The 17,915-nt window shown below is 35.8% G+C and overlaps 1 protein-coding gene across 11 annotated transcripts in view; it reads right to left on the reverse strand.

Moving 5' to 3' along the window:
• Nrxn3 (neurexin 3) overlaps positions 1-17,915 on the reverse strand; it is a 1,578,315-nt gene that overhangs the window by 34,564 nt on the left and 1,525,836 nt on the right. For 7 of the 11 annotated variants that reach the window (XM_052185306.1, XM_052185305.1, XM_052185308.1 and 4 more), the window contains one exon: positions 12,639-12,717. In XM_052185306.1, the coding sequence (XP_052041266.1) occupies positions 12,639-12,717 (79 nt within the window). Of the gene's footprint in view, positions 1-12,629; positions 12,718-17,915 lie in introns of all 11 variants that reach the window. The other 4 variants (XM_052185307.1, XM_052185316.1, XM_052185313.1 and 1 more) reach the window with 1 other exon arrangement.

The raw sequence follows: 17,915 nt of genomic DNA on the forward strand, positions 1-17,915 counted from the left end.
GTACCTTAACTTGGACATCCAGAGGATTAACATATAAATACATGCTTTTTATGGCACTGCAGCAAGAACTATATATATGCGCTCCCCATTCAACCATCGAACTGTCTATAACCAAGCAAGAATGGCCTTTGTTCTCTCTCTCTCTCTCTCTCTCTCTCTCTCTCTCTCTCTCTCTCTCAAACTTACAAGTCTATAAATCAAAGTGTACAGGAAAAGAGGTTCTCAGGAACTATCGTGTCTCAGTCTTTAAGAGATTTGTCAGCTCAATAACCCTCAGCCAGAGCCCCAGGAAGAATTACCAGAACATGACACAGTTTGTAGGTCTAAGTTCCAGGAAGCTCCTGAAGAACTGAGAAAGCAGAATAGAGTAGTTGATCTCCCAGCAGAAGAAGGAAACTCAATAGACAGTTTTGTAAAAGGAAGGATAAGGTTTGAAGGCTCTTGGAATAATCCAGGGATCATGATTTATACCTGAGATAATGGAATGTATAAAACATGAGATGAAATGTCCTTAAACATGACCTTCTAATGTTGACTATTATCTTGTGAATTCTCATGCATTTAGTGGAAAACTCAACACATGCTTTTAAGATTCACTATAAAAGTGTTATATAATTTTAATTACTTATAAACACTATAAACTTTTGAATAATTTTTGATTTGCATAATTTATGGGAAACCATGGACATAAAACTAGCTCAACAAGAACTAGACTCAAATATCCCAGGAATCAAGGCACAGGCTGATAAAATTGTCTCTTTCTGAGTGTCACACCTGTCAGTTCTTGTATACTGAGTTTTTTCACACTGAAAGGAGATTTCTCCGTGCTGGAAAAAAATATAGATCCTCTTAACCCATCTCATTTCTCCAGCTGTAGGCCAGCAAGAAGGTCATTAAGATAAAGGAAGCTTAATGAAACACAGCCACACTAGTCAGTATATGTACTCTCTGTGGCTATTTTTGTGTTGTTAAAACATCAGAGTCTATTGATTTCTAGAGAGTATAAGAGAACACCCAAAGACTGAAATCTTAACTCTGGCTCTTGACAGGAAAAAGTTGAAGGATTTCTGCTGGGGTGAATGAACTGACAAATCAGGATGCTTGCCAAAATAGCATCATTATTTTAATTAAGTTTTGGTAAAACAGAGTTTTTGCTTCAGTGTGAAGACAGAGACAAAATTCTAGGGCAGGGAGTACTCAAATTTTTTCAGCTGGACAGAATTCTCTTTTAAGGATCTGACTTTAGGGTACACTAGGACTGATGTAACTTGTAATTAGAACTCCAAAAGCTGTGCAGACTGTATCTCCCCTGGAAGAAGATTCTGGCCAAAGCAAATCGAGTTTTCAAAGGATGCTTTCTTTCTTTAGCACTTCATAACTCATCTTTCTTTTCTTTTTTTCTTTCTTATCTTTTTTTTCTTACACGGAAAACACATAGGCTTCAACACATTTTGTGTGTTTTCATCTCATCTTTGTACAGCTATAGAGATGTAATACTATGAACTAAGGAACAAAGAAGGAAGAAATGAACTGCCCAGTGTTAGAGATGACAAGGGTGTCTAAGAGTCAGAAAGTTTCTAAGGTAAGACTACAGACTGAGACACCCACTTAGCGAGTCTTCTCTTAGTTGTGTCATCTAAAACTGTCTTCTAAAGGGACAAAATTATTTGTGAATTATATATATATTATATATATACATATTTATATATATATACATATATACATATACATACGCATATAATATATACTTTTCACTAAGAGCGACTCTGCATAGATTCCTCACATCAGATCTGTCTGTTATCTTTTCCGAAAATTTGCAACAAGACCTAAAAATGAGTAATAAGCTAAAGGCTCCAGAGCACAGATTTTCATGTAGGAGACATCAAGGGAGTCTCCTCCCTTCACATAAGTCTTGGCATTACTCCTGGATAGTTGAATAATGTTATCTCATAGATGACAGGAAATTTGCATATATGTGCATGTGTGTACACGGAGGCCAGAATTCAACTTCTGGTATCATTTTTTCTTTTTTTTTTTATTAGATATATTCTTCTGGTATCATTCTCAAACTCTTCCCACATTAGGTGATGGGAGTTTCTTATTGTACCTGGAATTCATTTAATTAGCTCAAATGACTAGACAGCAAGTCCTAAATAGCTTTTGTTTCTGTCTCTTTGCACCAGGATTATAGAAGCATGCTGCCGGCTGTGGCATTTAAGTACATGGTAGGGACATGAACTTGGGTCCTCATGCTTTGCCACAAGCACACACTGACTGAGCCACATTCCATCCCTTGCATGCCTATTTTAACCATGTTTACTTGGAAAGCAAATCATAATTGAATGGCGACATAACTGTCCAATGGCATATCACATTTCACGCATTAGCTACATGCTTCGTGATCCTTTAACATACTTAATACCTGACTTTCACTGTCCTCTGGGAGACAAATAACTACTTCACATGCAGTGGTTAATGAACATATGACAACACAGCCCAGTGCCCAGCCAGTGAGTGGGCTCTACAGATAGTTGCTATGGCTTTAATTCTGTTTTTTCAACTTAATGTGTGACTCTGTTCAGTGTGCTTCACCCTGACTTTATCCAATTGGGGATGATAATAATCATGTCTCCTTATGAGACTGGTGCTAGAACTACTGAATTTAAAATACATTAAGACTGTACTAAGCTATCTTGACAAGAGTAAGTAGAAATAAATAACTGATTAATTGAGTAAAGGATCTAATGTGTAAAAGTAGCACATTTTTAGCCAGGAGCCTTGACATCCCTTCAAGTGACCCTTCTTGGCTCTCCCTGAAAGTAGAGCACAGGTCAACTAAATCTCATATCAAATAAAGTAACATTTTGTAGTCTTGGAAACCCAGTCAGGAAACCTAGCTTGTCAAATGGGAAGAGGTGATAAGACCCAATGTAATTTTCTTGTAATTCTCAGATTTCTCACACCCTTTCACAAAGCAATGCCTAACTATCTGACCATAAAGTGATCTTTCTACAAGCTGCAGACATTTTCTGCAATACAATGATCCTCGTACTGTTTTAAATGTTAATGTACTAGTTTACTCTATGAGAAAATGTGGAGGCAAAGGCCATCGATATATTTCATGGCTCAACTGGTTAATTAACATGCACTGACGACTGTAACTAAATGAAATTCATTACCGTTTAAATGTTACAAAAACTTAACAACTGAGTAATGGAATCACATTGTAGATTGTGATCATGTGCTAAGAACATTATCTTCTATAGACTTCCAAAGAAGAAGAAATAGAATTTGAAAGCCTAAGAAATATTTGGTCTATCATCAACACTGTGCAAGGAGGAGTACCAGGTAACCCATTTCAGTACGAGTGCATGCTCAAGGGTGAACCTGCATGTGCACATATATGTACATATGAAGACCAGAGATCAACCTGTGGTGTTAGTTTTCCTAGAGTAGGCACCATCCAGTGTTTCATTTTATTTTCTGATGCAGTGCCTTTGATAAGTCTAGGGATTGCTGACTAGCCTTGGCTGCCTGGCCACTAATTCCCTGGGATCAGTCTGCATCTATCTCCCCAGTATCACCACTTTGACCAGGTCTTTCTTTCTTTCTTTCTTTCTTTCTTTCTTTCTTTCTTTCTTTCTTTCTTTCTTTCTTTCTTTCTTTCTTTCTTTCTTTCTTTCTTTCTCTCTCTCTCTTTCTCTCTTTCTTTCTTTTTCTCTCTTTCTTTATCCCTCTCTCCCTCCCTCTCCCTTCCTTTTTCCCTTTTTGCTTCTTTCTCTCTTTTTTTCTTTCTTTCTTTTTTCTTTCTTTCTTTCTTTCTTTCTTTCTTTCTTTCTTTCTTTCTTTCTTTCTTTCTTCTTTCTTTCTCTCTCTTTCTTTATCCCTCTCTCCCTCCATCTTCCTTCCTTTTTTCTTTTTTCCTTCTCTCTCTCTCTCTCTCTTTCTTTCTTTCTTTCTTTCTTTCTTTCTTTCTTTCTTTCTTTTTTTCTTTCTCATGACTTCTCAGGATCAAACTCATGTCCTTGTGCTTAAAAGACAACTATTATTTTTGGCTGAGCTATCTCTCTACTCCTCTCAACTCACTTTTGAGGATACAGAATTAGTCAAACTGGAAATCCTCATGAAGATTTGGCTTTTTCTCGCATTTTGCTTCAAGACACAAGATGCAGTTTTGTCGTACCACCTTCATTTTGCCATTATTAACATCAGAGTGTATTTAACTTTCTCATGTACATAAACTGATAAAGTAAGGGCTTCCTTGTACCAATGGAGATGCTATACTCATGGTAAGCTACACAAATTATCACAGAATAATTCTTAATTTTATTGCTGTCTGTATTGTTATCTGTTTTCAAATAGATTTGGGGTAGAATCTTAGCCTTGCCACTTAAGGGCAGGTATATGACTTTGGCAAATGAAAGAATCCAACCTTGATTTTCTCAAGTATGATGTGGCCACACTAATTCCTATTATCATAGTAGTCTATAATGAGGTTTAAGTAAGATTCTCAGCCATGCATTCACACAGTGAGCCAGTGCTATTCTAGAACTTAAGAACCTGATTGTTCCATTTTTAAGGATCTTGACCATTTTCCAAAATTAAAATATATAAATTTACAAGCATGCATTAAAACAAAGACAATAAAAATCTAAAACATAGCACTTTTCAACAATCTTACTATAATTTACTATTATCAAATTTCTGGAAGCTACTGATCTCTGTCTTGTTCTTATGGTTTAAAAAACGACATGGTATGTTAATGAGCAATACTGCCCAATTCTGAGTCTAATGCTGGTTTTAAAATTAGCCTCTGTGGAGATATGCTACACAACATAACCCTCTGAGAGAGGGTATGTGCACATGTGCATTGTTATTTATTTATTCTGTGCATATCTGTGTGTGGCTATGAAAAGGACATGGTGTATGAGTGTCATATCAGAGGAATTGATTATGCCCTTACCATGGATGACTAGGGATTGAACTAAGGTAATCAGTGTTGATGGCAAGAACCTATAACTACTGAGTCATTGTGCTGCCCCCAATTTTAAAACATTTACACCAAATGATTATACTTGGCCTTAATCAATACTTGTTCCACCTCCTTCTGTCCCTTTCCTCCTTCATCCTTCCTTTATTTCCTTCCTCACCAGTTTTATCTTTCCCTCGCTTTATCTTCCTCCTCCTCTTCCTCCCTTTTGTCTTCCATCTGCAGTTTCTGTCTAGCTTCTCAGAGCCCATTCATTTTCCCTAGCCTGTGGCCATCATCTCATGATAAACGAATGGCTTTATTAACTTTTTGTTTTAAAACCCAGTCTTTGCATTATATGACAATATTTTTGCTAACACAACAGTTACTACCCATTGTATACAGATGTCACATTCTTTCACTCAATACTTAAGAGAAATGAAATTACATTGCTCCCATAATGCCTTTTTCATACTGTCCACATCAAATGCCCATATATTTCCAAATAATGCACCAAGGTTCCTGGAAAATCAGAGTGTAGACCACCCACTGTTAACAGAGTGCTTTCTTCTACATCTGCTCAAGAAATCTAGACTGTCTGCAGGAGTTATTACATATGCCATGATTTTTAAAGGAAAAAATAAAGGATCTAGGTCCAAGTAAAAGCCATTGGCTTTTTAATGCTTCCATGAATTAAAAAAAAAATGAGATAAAAATATGTTTCATGACTTAGAAAGATCAAAAGATAATCTTACCTTGTAATATACATGGGTGGAACAAGTAAGCCAAATGGGCTTTGGTTCCTTCATCAGTAGACATCTTGCTGAACATATTTATAATTTATAATAAAGCATGTAAGCACAAACTTGCTTAAAGATAAATGTAGATTTTTACCAGTGCCTCAACAAGTTGGGGGAAGGCTCTGCTCTGTGCAGCAGAAACGAAGATGCTTCATTCTCTTTCTCTGCCTTGGAAGAAAACGTTCTAACTAGAAGGCTGCTGATCTATGAAAAGATTCTTTGGAAATTAGCACTTCCTTCAAGTCCCTTGAACAGTAAGCCAATTTAATCACATCAAAGACCTCAACAAGGGTTTCTTATTTTTTTTAACATTTATAGTTGTTTTCCACTGTGAGTTTCCCCTGGAAAGTCCAGGTAAAGTGTAATTTAGGACTTCCAGGTGCAAACCATTGTTACCAGCCATACAACCCAAATGGAAATTTGTTTTGCTTCTTTGTGAAGTTCTCTGGGGGGTAAGGTTAGCAGTAGAGATAGCAGGAGAGTGAGAAAGACTGAAAACGTCAAACCACATATTACAAACAGAGAACAGAATCACAGAACAACACGATGACAGTAGACATGTAGACAAGATGGCCAGACAAAAGACACATGCTTGACTGCTATGCCAAGGAAAGAAGATACCAGAACAAAATCATACAAAGATGCTGGCAGCACAGCTCTTAGGGCTGCAGGGGCCCAGTAAAAACAAAAATAAAAGCAAGTATCCATGACATTATAACTGCAAAAGAAAGTTGTCCCCACAACTCAGACTGGGAACTTGCTGGGTTAGCTGGGATGTGATACTTGGATGAAACACAAGATGGCGTCATAGCAGCTCATGCGCTGGTGATGGAAGCATGTAGTTAGTGAATTACTACAACTGTCACTGGCATGCCACACAATGATCTTAGGCTTGTCCAGAAATAAAAGATAAAACACATATCCTGTATCTGCAATAAAATTCTTTTTATGCCATCTGAAACTCATGGGGAGGGGAATGTTTTGTTTATAAGTTTTGCATGTCGTTTTATTTTTCAAACCCTGGATCCTTTGTGTATCTTTTAAATTAATTACAGCATCATTGATGGGAAGAGTTAGAACACATGGTCAGTGCAGATATTGGGAGAAATTAAAAACAAGGGAAGGAATGAAATCAAAAGGGAAATATGAGTAGAAAGGGAGAAGAGAAACTAGCAGTTCATTCTTTGGTACACAACTTTCTTGGATTTTGTTGAGATTTGCTTTACTTTGAGAAAATCACTGAGAGGGATGTACTGAAGGGGGTGGAGAGTCAACACCAGGATGGCAAGAAAAGATTTTGTTGCCGTTTTGATTTTTATATCTAAATGTTTCTCATAATTTAAAAAGAATGATTATAGTTACTTATAAAAGTATAGCAATGGGTTAAAAAATAGCCATAATGGTCAAAATGCTAAATATGAATTAAAACAAAATAAATTGAACCACCAAAAATTCATGCGGCACAAGATGAGGTGAAACGACAGAAAATGGTTTGGGAAATATACAAGATACATATCTATTTATGTATATATACACGTGTATGTGCATATATGGATAGATATATCTGTATAATGTTTTTCTTTCCACCCTTCCCAAAGATAATTGAATTATGGAGTTACCATTATAATTAGGATGAAGAAAACAAAGCCTAAATAAAAATTAACATGCTTGGTTTATCACATTAAAACAGTATCATGCATGTCTTTGTTGACTGATGCTGCTCAGAGTGATGGTGTGAATTTCTGTGTAACCACATGACTGATGGCAGGGGCTGTTAATATTAACTTACATTAGTCTAATATCATTTAGACTATGTCTACATATGTATGAAGTAACAAGCACTTTTGCATAAACACACTGCATTTATATATGTATATATATATGCACATACACAGTGCATGTACTTAGGGTTTATGAGAAGAAAATAATGCACAACAAAAATGGAATGAAAGGAAACTCACGAAACTTTTCCTTTAAAACCCAATCCCTCTTTATTTATGTATACATCTGAAGAGGGCTTGCTTACTGATTGCAGATAGCTCTTTCCTTAGCTTCTGCTTGCTTTGGCATTTGAAATCAGGAAGTTCTTGATTTGGGCATGAAATTCTCTCTTTAACATGGACAGTTATACCTTGGCCCTTAGAGACCCTGGTACTCGATAATCTTACATAAGTATACTTCGAATTAAAGTTTAGCATTGAGCAGTACTAACTTTTTATTTCAGTCACAATTAATGATAAGTTCTGTGTCCCTAAGCTAAGGTAAACATGCATGGTCCTTGGGGTGAATCTAATCAGAGTTGGAATGGTCTACTCAATTCCTTGTGACAGAGAAACTCTCACAAAAATGTGGATAATATCTTCAGTCTTTCTACACATTGCCCACATTGTTTAATGGCTTGAATTCTTAGTTTCCTCTTAGTCTCTTTATTTCCATACTTGCCTTTCCCAATAGATGGTGAACTCCTGGTGGTATCTCGTATCAGCTTTATTGTTTTCGTATCTATTCTAGTGTCTACACAGAGAGGTTCACAAGAATGATATACAAATGATTGTCAACCTCTAAACAGAAAGGCTAACACTGCCTTTCTGCTTTCTTCAGGTCCTTCAGCATTCCCTCAATTCTCAAGTAATGGAGTTAAATACACAAATACGTTTATTTTATAATTTTTGTTATTAAGTGTGTGTTTATGATGGAACCTACAATAGCAGTCAATGCACAGATGATATATTTAATATGTTTCATCCAAGGGCTATTGCTTACGTAAAATTCATTAGTCAATCTTTATATCTTTATTATGTAAATGGTCTTCTACAAATTTCAAAGCGTTCCACTAGGGTTAAAGGTTTTAAAGTGGCTTAAAAACTAACTTGTGTTAGAGTAGATTTGGGTTATAAAGAGTGATATCTTGGGTTATAAAAAGTGATATCTTATTGTATTAATGAATATGAAAAACGAGTGCATTAAATAGGGAATACTACTGTCCTCTGAAAATACACCTTCATTTATAGATTGTCAAGGATCACAACTTAAAATTTAGTAGGACTGAACTTGGCCATAAATATATGATGTCTTTGTATACATTGGCTTTTGTTATAACTGAAATATACATAAATGGCTAATATCAATAGCCAAACTGAGTAACTAAATTAAGTTTTACATCAATTTATATTCTTCTTTGTATAGTTATTACATTTATCTCAGAAAATTTCGATTTTCTCTTTACTCAATGGTTTTTGAAGTAGAACACAATACTCAAATATTGCTATGGTATATTAGCTGGGTAATTACTATTGTATTTGGAAAATGGTCAGTAGATTAGTGAAATTTAATAATGATTTTATTACACAGTCATATCTCTGTTCATAAAGGTCATGCTAAAGTTAAATTAATAAATAATTAAAATTCACTTCTTTAATAAAATTTGTATGGTACTCACATTTCGAACTTGTATAAAATAATGATAAAATATATTTTCATAAACCAAAAGATTTTAGCTAACATACTTGAGGCTAAATGACTAGTATATTTGTGCTTTTATCATTTGTAGGGTCTGGACTCTATTGTTCTTCACACTTCATTTACGTAATTACAGTCTTGACCTTCCTTCTAGCTGTATGTTTTATTATGCTTCAGCAAATAAAACCTCTAACAATTTGTAAAACTTGGAACAACGTAGTGTCAGATTTTATTATTATAATTATTCCATGGGGGTGTCTCAAACTGGATACAATTAAGACCCTGTTTCTAGCCAGAAAGCACAACTCCAGTAGGCTACTGGTGTTAGAAAGGAGTTTCTGACAGACTGATTGATTGATGGGTGGATGTTTCCTCTCAACTTCCTGCCCTAGTGGGACTGCTAACTGGGAGTTGATCACAGTATATTTAACAAAAGCAAAAGTGGAAAAAAAAAAAAAGCTAGTTAATTGACAGCCAGAAAAAAACAGATCTCTTGGTGGCTGAAGAATCAATATTGTAGTTGAGTTATGCTAGGCTCACTTCTCTGAGGCCACTGGGTGTTTGTTTATTTTTCATCTGCCTATCGACCTGGCCACCAATACTTTTAGAATGGTAATCTTATAGATATAAAATCTAGGATATTGTTTATATGTAAAGGCAAAAATGCTAACTCACAATTACCATTTTTTGATATCATGTATATTATTCAGAGTAACAAAAGTGAAGAGGGAGAAACAAGAAACAGAAAACTACTTTCATGAATTTTCTGATCTTCAGAATCCATGCCCACATTTTTATTACAGATATGAATTTGTTAAAGGTCTTAATTCCTTTTTGACTTGCATAATCTATACAAAACTCTCATCTCCTAGTGATGGTTTGAACCCCATTCACTTTGCCTCAATACAACTGTAGTTCTGAAAAACAAGGTTTGTGTGCCAAGAAAAGTCAGAAATATTAAAGAAATACTGACTTTTGCCAAAAATGCATCAGCATTTACAATGTAGAAGTTAAAAACCTGACAACAGTTACTCAAAAGTTTCGTGGAACTTTTAATTTAGATCACTCTAACATGATTTGAGTTTTTAAAAACTCAACTGTGAGTGCTTAGAAGATATTCAGAAAAATGCCATCAAAACGTGGCTCATAAAGCAATGTAATTCTCAAGTCAGGGGGCTGGGGGAGAGGACTGACAGGAGACATAGAAATAAATTCTTTGAAATGTAGATTTTTGCTACATGAATGTTTATTTTCTCAAAGTCATGAAATAAAATAATCAACAAGGTTTGTTTTTAACTGTATGTGAAGGTACAGTTAAAACTAGAAAAATTATTCTCCTGCTTAAATTCAAGATTATTAAATATGTTGAATGTGAACCTAATTCATTTAATAAACTTATGTGGGGTTTTCATTTTAGATCTTCTTTTCTCATGGATTAGGATATTTTGTACTCACTTATCTACTTTTTAAAATGTATATATTTCCATTGAATTTTCAAGTTTTAGATTATTGTCAATCAAGCTCTAAAAATATTTAAATAGCTTTAAAATGCTTTATAACTAAACTATACCAAGTTATGGCAGCCAAATGCCAGGGTGGGTTGAGGTGGTGGAAACAATTGTTTATATGTCATGTCAAACTGGAAACATAAAAATCCCTTTCAAGTTAGAGTTTTAATGGAGTAATTTAATAAGTATTCTCTGTTTATAGATATCATTGCTAAGAAATGGAAAAAACCAGAGTGAGCAAAGGCAATCAATTCTAATTAAAGTCTAGGTATCTTAAACTAGCCACCAGAAAACACTGTCATTAGATGTATTCTATACATATATTAGCTTTGTTGTGCCTAACATACCAGAAAAGGACACAGGTGTGCTCAAACAAATTTGTGGAATTGCATTAGATTGGAGAATTGGGTTGTGTAGCAAGGCTCACTGCCATGACAACCAGTTATGAGAAATACTAGGAAGGATGGTACCAGAGCATAGTGATGTATGCTGTCATGCCCAAGTGTTCAGAAAGATATAGTAAGCAAATGAAATAAGCACTCACATTTTAAACAAAAAGTTGTGCCCAAGTATATTCCCAATCACTTGAAGATATCAGGTGAACAAGGTCATATTAACCTTCCTTCCACTGAGCTATGTTCCTCAAGGAACAAGTCACCTTCTAGTATGATGAGGTCAAATTATAAGTATTCAAGACACTAATGTCAGAAGCCCACAGAACTTCCTGAATCCAGAGCCACTTGCAAGAAACTAAGCAGTCAGCATTCACCAAAATCTGAACTGTTCTAAATCATTTTCAGGTGAAAAGATGTTTTAAATTATTGATATTTTTAATGAAGTATAATTTTCTCTACAATTACAAAGAGAAAACATACAATGGCTTGCTTTTTAAAAAAATAGCTTGAAAAAAATATAAAGTAACCCAAAGTATAAGGTGGAAATTTTGTCTATTTCTTTCAGCCTTTGTAGAAATAAGATGAGGTTTTTTACTTTTTTAAAACATACACAGAAATTCGATGATATCTGTTCTCTATTATATACATATAAATGTTTAACTTAGAGTAAAATCTAAAAACAGACAACTTGGGAAAGTTGAAGGAGAGGATTGGGGATGGCAGTTACCTACTGGACATTATATCATATATAGCTTGCTATAAAGAAATACCAGGAAATATCAAAATGTATCTGGGTCCAAATGGGGAGCACACTGTGATTTCCAATGCCAAAGTCAGCTTAGCTTCAGCAGTTGATACATTTTGAAGCATCACAGCAGTTGACATGGTGTGGTTTGCTACTAATTTTGTATTCCTTATACTATATTGCTTCACAAGTTCGCTAGACATATAATGAACAAAATTAGTATAATTATAACGCCATGTTAACTGCTGTTGAAATCCCATGGAAAATAATTTGGGTTACTTATTTATGCCATTTGTGATCAGAGCAAGTCTTGAGACTCATGCAATAACTACCAATCTTTTTCCCTCCATGATAGGTTTATGACTTAAAACAAAAAATTCTCATTTGAATGGAGGCTTTGCCTGCTCCTGGCTCCTGTCAATCTCATAGTTGCCATTGGCAACAGAACATTTGCAGCAGTGATTCCAGTATACAATCTGGACACCCCACTGTGTAAAGTTGGGGTGCATTTTGTGTATTTTTTTTTAGTATCAGAGACTTAAATTTCCCTAAACTTTAATTATTCTTTCCATGGGATTTGATGCTTTTGCTGATTAAATTAATATTTATATATGTATGTAAATACATATATAGATATAGGAAATACACATACATTAACATACTATAATATATAGAAATCACATGTATAATTACATATATGTATGTATTGGGGTTTGTGCAAATAAAAAAAGAAGCAAGCAAAAGAAGACTGACCTGACCTACCTGTACTTGGTTCACATTCGACAAAGTCTTCATCATCACTTGAACATTCAGCAGATGAAACAAGATCATCTGATGTTGGCTATTGATGTTAACAGAATGGGGAGGAGCAGAGGGAAGAGAGAAAACAGAGGAAGATAAGGACACTGATACACAAAAACATTAAATCTTTTTAACTGCCCCCTCCCATTATTACTGACATTTCTCTTCTCTGGTCAAGATAGTCTGTATGGATCTCCTGTAAAGCTGAAACCATCAAACTGGCTGCAGAGACTTAAGCCTTTTCCACTTGAGAAAAATCATACTGTGCTGTCCACTCTGATTTCTGGACGAGGAATCAGAAGGAAAGGGGTTGCAAAGAACGAGCATCGGAAGAGCCCTGGCAGCACTACAGGCGCTGTGCTTTCAGAGGGATTCAGTGCATATGGCACATGGTCTTCTGTGCACTGTTGGGGGCTGTGAATGTATAGGCAGTATAATTAATGAACACTGCGGAATGCTATTCATCCAGTACAGCGTAATAGCTTCACTTGCTTGCAGCGATTCCTTCTCATAATTGCTGCAATTAGCTGAATTAGTAATGCGGACCAGCAGAGTGATACCGCACAACAGCTCCTGGACATGGGTAAGACTCTAACAGAGGAGAGAAGAACAAATTCTCAGCACAACCAACACAAGTTCAACTTAAATCTGTTTAGATTTTAATCTTGCAGAAACTTCCCAGTGCTGTGGAATTTGTTAGAGGAAAACACAGAATCATAGGCATTAGATGTAAAATGAGCCTTGTCACATATCAGGTGAGAGTCATATGCATAACACAAACTTCAAGTGCAGCAAATACTACTGAAAAAATAATAAAGGAATAAATGATTTTTACCCACTAAACCCCAAACACATTTTTTGTCATATATAGAAATACCAAGTAGATTGCATTTTAACAAATACCCATTCCTTTTCTTCATGTCAGTAACATTAACCAAGTTGCTGCTTTATTAGTCCAACCTATTGAAGCCTGAATCCATGTCCAAGAAGAAAGGGTGTTAAATAAATGCCTTCTTTGTCTTTTGAACAAGTATTGTAAGTCAATTGCTATGATTGCTATGATTCTTATTAGATATTACTTCTCAAACCATCCATTGAGACAGGGGTGTTATATTTAAAAAGACTAGAAGACAGAGAGGTTAGCTGACTTGCTGAGGAACACACAGCTATTAAGAAACCAAGTGATGATTTACAAGATAAATTACCACTTTGCTTGTGGAACATAATAGCTCTTTCTATAACCTGTCATATAGATATTATAGGTTAAGGGCTGAAGAGATGGCTCACCTTTCAAAGGCTAGCATGCAAACAAAATAGATATCATAGGTTTAATGATGACCCACAATACCTCTGGACAGGACTTCATATTGGGCTTTAATGAGCTAGGTCAGGTTTAATGGAGTCATTAGGGTAGACCTAAATGCAGTAGGGTTCGTGTCTCTCTATAAAGAGGAATTTGAGGCACATACATAGAGAGGTAGGGGTTTATAGTGAAATGCAGAATAGAGAAGGGCCTCCTCAAGTCAGGGAAAGAGGCCACAAGAGAAGCTGACTTTGCTGACAACTATTGCTACCGTGCCATGATTTTCTGGCCTTTATGCACTCTTACCTTCTGCAACTGTAAGCCAAGAGTAACACTTTGCTCCTTAAGTTGATTTGGTTGTGAAATTTTATCACAGCAACAGAAAAGCAATGACTACAATCACCATTGACTGCACTACTTTCCAATGGCTAAGCAGAATGGGTTCGTAACCTGTCTCTGTGTGTTAAATTCCAATATTGTTTGTGATACTCAAAGAAACATAAAACACCCATTACATACAACTTAGTTTTGATCATGGTAGACTTCGCAGTTCTATATATATCATATACGATAATATCAAGCTCGGATGAGCCAGCCATGTCAGCAGGAAGACTCAACATGGTAAGCTGAGTGCAGTGACTACAGTTAGCTTGCATCACCAAGGGAGCAAGCAGCAGGAGATAGGTACATCTAGACAGCAGAAGTAGAAAAGAAGCCCTGAGGGACAGACAAGAATGAAGCAACACAAACCCAGGATTGCAGGGTGGAGAAGGACAAGGGCATTTCAGGTGGAAATAAACATTATTTGTTAAGGGTCAAAAGTATGGAACAGCTCTATTTGGTTACACATCTGTAGGTAGCAGGAGAAGAAAAGAGGGTTTGGAATGAGAAAATGACAGCAACTTGAATGTCAAGTTTTACCTCAGAAACCTCAGCTAACTAGCCTGGGTTTAATACGCTGCCCCATCGGAGGCCTCTCCTTCTTCCCCTCCATGCACCCCATCAGGGTCACCCATCACAGTCCTTTGGAAGCCGGCACACATGATTTTGGAACGTGGTCCCTTGACAGCCACGGCACTGCTGGTGTACATTAAATGTTCTATATCAAATAATAATGTTCTATATCAAAATAATAATTCCTATTATTCTATTTTAAAATATATTTCATATGTTTAATCCATATGTTGGAATTGTTCACTTCTGTACTAGGTCTTATAAAACTAAAGATATGTATTATAATAGCTTTAAAAATATGTCTATGCCAAGTACCTTCTTTATTCCTTTCCTGGTAGAATTTTTTATTGCACTTACAGTTTTTTTCTACTGGTGCTTATTAAAGTTACCTTAGAATGAAATTGGGATTGAAGAAAGCTCAAAACTCTGCCCAGGTAAATTTATAGATGTGTTTACCTTCCAATTCTCCCAGTTCCACAAACCTGACTTCTCATTTTCCTTCTGTGAGTTATTGTTTCTGTAATCACCTAATTATTTATTCTGCAAAGCCTATCTTAGCATAGGCACATATTTCCACCGCTGCCCATTGCCATTGTGTATGTGTTATACTGAGAAATGTTTAACGTTATAATCAGAACAATGCATGTCTTTGTCACCATTCCCTCTCTCCTGACTGCCCAGATATCTTTTGTGACTTCAAATTCTAACCTTTAGCCCTTTCTTTATCTTAGACCTGCACTAGGCTAATTATTTAGGGCTCAGCCACTTTTCTCCTCCTAGCTCCTTGGAAGTCTGATTATTTGACTGAGATTAAGTGTAGGATAAAATAAGCCCTACCACAGGGCAGCTTTATGAAATTATAAATAACACACTCGTGAATGATGATCTCCATTCTTCCAGTGAAAGGGGAAAGAAGAAAAGCCCATAAATATCCCAAAGTCCCACAGAAAACAGCCATATATCTCAGTAGCTGCTCCATGCTAAACAGAATTAAATCCTTTCAAATGCTTTTGGCTTAAGTATTTTCCCTTTATTTTTCTATTCCAAGAGTAGGAGGTGGAGATTGAAGTGTCTCATGGCTGGCAGTAGAGGCCAATGAATCTGACTTAAGACCATTCATTTTGTATTTAAATAATTGACATCAGAGTTACTTTTCAGTTACCAACAGTCTAGTGAGTATAGGCTAGTCTATGACCTCAAGTGATATTATAAAAGTGTGAATACTTTAAGTTCAGAGAGTAACATTTATTCACTAAATTTTTGCCATCACTTACTTTTATCTTTGATCAATATCAGCATACACACATTCCTGAATTTTTTTTTTTTACATTATATCATAGATATTTAAAATAACGAAGCTTGGGAAGTTAGGAATTGTTAGTTTATTACTTCTCTAGTCCCATCATTTCAGTGACGTCAATCCCAATATAGAAACAAGGTCAGAAGGCACCAAGATGAATGAATGCATCACCTAGTCTCTCCTTATATTCAGGGTGAGCATGCTCTGTGTTTTCATCTTAATAGAGGAGGCTGGCATTGTATGACAAAATGAAACATAAATAATTTTAGCTTGCTGTACTCAGAGACCAGGAGCATAGCATGAGGAAAGCATAAATGATGAAGCCAAAGAGATAATATTACAGTCTAGTGGAGAGGCGATCTTTAGTGACCATTGTTTCTTTCTCTTATGTGCCCAACTGTCTGGATTGTAGCAAAGTATTGTGAATTTTCACTCTTTGCCATGCTGGGTTTTTTTTTTCCTCTCTTCTCTTTGCCCACGAATGGTAATGAATTGCCATGAAAGACATATTTAGAATGTGTATCCTGGTTCACATTCATGTGGCATAGGAATAAGTGGGCCATTCCTGGCTTAAAGACACTGCTTTTACTCTAAACGAGACTCTTCACTCATTGACCCCAGTTCAAAACACATGTGATCTAGATATGTATTTTTGTTTACATTTGCATTTACTTAATCATTCATCTCCACCTCAAATATGTATTAATTGCTCATGATATGATATGGCAATCAAATACTGTGCTGGGCATCCGCCAGGCTCAATCTTTGCCTTTATGGGGTTTACAAACTGTTGATTGTGAGATAGGAAAAATAAACTCCATGGGTGGTTGGCAACCCAGTGAGAACTTTGTTATAACTTTGCAATTCACATAGAATACCTATTGCAATAAATATTTATTTCTTGTTACTCAAAAGAGCAGACTATACAGGGATCCGAGAAAATTGTGCTTCCCTCAGAAATCTGCCCACCTTCAATTTTCTTTTCTATAATGTACACAGTAGAGAGGGATAAGGAATAACATGACTTATAATAACTCCTGCTAATGAATTAGCCTTTGTAGAAATCCCTTTACAGATTCCAGATTTAATTAATGGCAGAAAAGTCAAGCCAAGCTGAGCTATATATTGTGCTAAAGATTGGGGTCTTTCGTGTTATGATCAAGGTCTTCAGAGATGGTATAAAGCAGGGCTTGGTTTTGTTCTCTTTTTCTCTACTTTCAAGGTTTCTCTTCCATCTGTTTAAAAAGGAAGGGTAGATCAAGAGAATAGGGCAGAGAAGAAGTACAAAAGAGTAGGTGCAAAGCAGATTAATTTATCTGTTGTCCGAGGCAGCCTGACAGGGAGGAGGGGTATTGAACCACAGAAGATTAACCAAACTTCAATGTACCCTCCCCAAAGCAGGAGGAATGTAATGCTCTGTGGTATTGCACTGATAAGCAAATCCCTCCAAATCCCTTCAATTTATTTCTTGGCATGGAGAAATTACATATTATTTAGGAGACAGAAAAAAAAAAACAATAAAATGAAATAATTCCTACCCATTCTATACCATCACCAAGAATCTAGATGGGGTCCTAGTGATTATGTAAACATAAAGTTCCACATTTGATGATTATTTTCCCTACCCTTGAGAATCTCTATTCTGAGAAAATTGGAGGTATGTCCATTGTTAATTTTCTCT

This window comes from Apodemus sylvaticus, chromosome 6, assembly GCF_947179515.1.
Source record: "Apodemus sylvaticus chromosome 6, mApoSyl1.1, whole genome shotgun sequence".
NCBI lineage: Eukaryota > Metazoa > Chordata > Mammalia > Rodentia > Muridae > Apodemus > Apodemus sylvaticus.